Source organism: Mus pahari, chromosome X (assembly GCF_900095145.1).
Source record: "Mus pahari chromosome X, PAHARI_EIJ_v1.1, whole genome shotgun sequence".
Classification (NCBI taxonomy): Eukaryota; Metazoa; Chordata; class Mammalia; order Rodentia; family Muridae; genus Mus; species Mus pahari.
Genome location: NC_034613.1, coordinates 38,618,476 through 38,620,085, shown reverse-complemented (window position 1 = coordinate 38,620,085; position 1,610 = coordinate 38,618,476). Strand labels below are relative to the sequence as shown.

General features: G+C 35.4%; 1 protein-coding gene across 3 annotated transcripts in view; it reads left to right on the top strand.

Moving 5' to 3' along the window:
- Smarca1 (SWI/SNF related, matrix associated, actin dependent regulator of chromatin, subfamily a, member 1) overlaps positions 1 to 1,610 on the top strand; it is a 74,722-nt gene that overhangs the window by 35,393 nt on the left and 37,719 nt on the right. For all 3 annotated transcript variants that reach the window (XM_021187516.2, XM_021187515.2, XM_021187518.2), the window contains exon 16: positions 1,066 to 1,185. In XM_021187516.2, the coding sequence (XP_021043175.1) occupies positions 1,066 to 1,185 (120 nt within the window). The remainder of the gene's footprint in view (positions 1 to 1,065; positions 1,186 to 1,610) is intronic.

The window sequence follows — 1,610 nt, the reverse complement described above, 5'->3', positions numbered from 1 at the left end:
TCCGGTAGTACTATGTCCAGTTTTCTGAGGAACTGCCAGATTGACAGCAGATGCTGGTGAGGATGTGGAGAAAGAGGAACACTCCCCCATTGCTGGTGGGATTGCAAGCTTGTACAACCACTTTGGAAATCAGTCTGGGGGTTCCTTAATCTCTCTTAAAGACATAATCAACATTTCTTTGATGTTCTGGCAATTCAATACCATTACAGTGTGGACCAAACTTGCAGTTTATAACCTTTGGGAAACCAAAAAATTATTCAAAATGTAGTAAATGTATATCCTGCAAAGGTTCAATTTGATTCTCAAAATGCTTTTGTTTTAAAGGTCATAGAACAATCTTGTGTTATTATATATCAATATGTAAAAATATTTTAGTTTAACTTTACCTTTATGATAGTACTAGTGATTTCTCTAATTAAAATTATACAATGGAAATTATAATATGGTTACATCTTTAGTGATAACTGTCCTATAAAAAACCCTGAGTGAAAATATTTGGGAATGAAACATTTGCTTTTTTCAAATACTTGATAGAAGTTAAAATTTTACGTGTGTGTGTGTGTGTGTGTGTGTGTGTGTGTGTGTGTGTGACTTGGGATAGCATGTAGGGTCTTGCATGTTATACTGTACCACAGATTTTACCGTCATGTCAAGAAAAAAAATTCTTTCCCCCTCTTCTCTTTCAGCACTGAATTATTTTTAGAATTTTTATCTTATTACTTTATTTTATTTTATTTATTCTACGTGTATGGGTATTTTCCTGCATGTATGCACACGATGTGCATGCCTGGTGCCTCTGGAGGACAGAAGAGGATGTCCAGTAAACTTGGATTGGAGTTATGACTGAGCTACTATGTAGGTGCTGGGAATTGAACTCGAGCCTCTAGAAGAGCAGCAAGTGCTTAAACTGCTTGGACATCTCTCCGGCTCTAGTATTTCATTCTCCCCTTGTAACTTAGCAGAGCAGATATTTCATGTCAAACCTGGATTCCAGAAAAATAGAAAGTTCGCATTTTGTAAGTTGATTGACTGATAATTTTCTCATTTCAATATATTCTACTTTAGACTGCAGAGATGAATGAACGCATGCAGAAAATGGGAGAGTCATCTCTAAGAAATTTTAGAATGGATCTTGAACAAAGTCTGTACAAGTTTGAAGGAGAAGATTACAGAGAAAAACAAAAGGTAACTTAATACTTCCAGCCATTAGGCTGTCAAATTTTTGTTTTTCCTTGTACAATTTATTAAAATAACATAGGCACTTAAGTAGTGCTTTAATATAATTTGATTTCATATAATGATAGTCATATTTGCTTCTGACATTGCTAGTGGAATAGTCTTGTCTCAAGTTTTGGATCAAAAACATTTCATGTTTTGGAGGGTTTTTGCTGTTGTTTTCTGTTTGTTTTGGTTTGGATTTTGGTCTTGTTTTTGGCATATTTGCTGAGACATTACTGGTCTGACAATTTGAAGCCTGAAACATTCCAAAAATTTCCTTAAAACTTGGAATTTGAGGTGGAACAACAATATGAACTAACCAGTACCCCCTGAGCTCGTGTCTCTAGCTGCATATGTAGCAGAAGATGGCCTAATCGGCCATCATTGGGAAG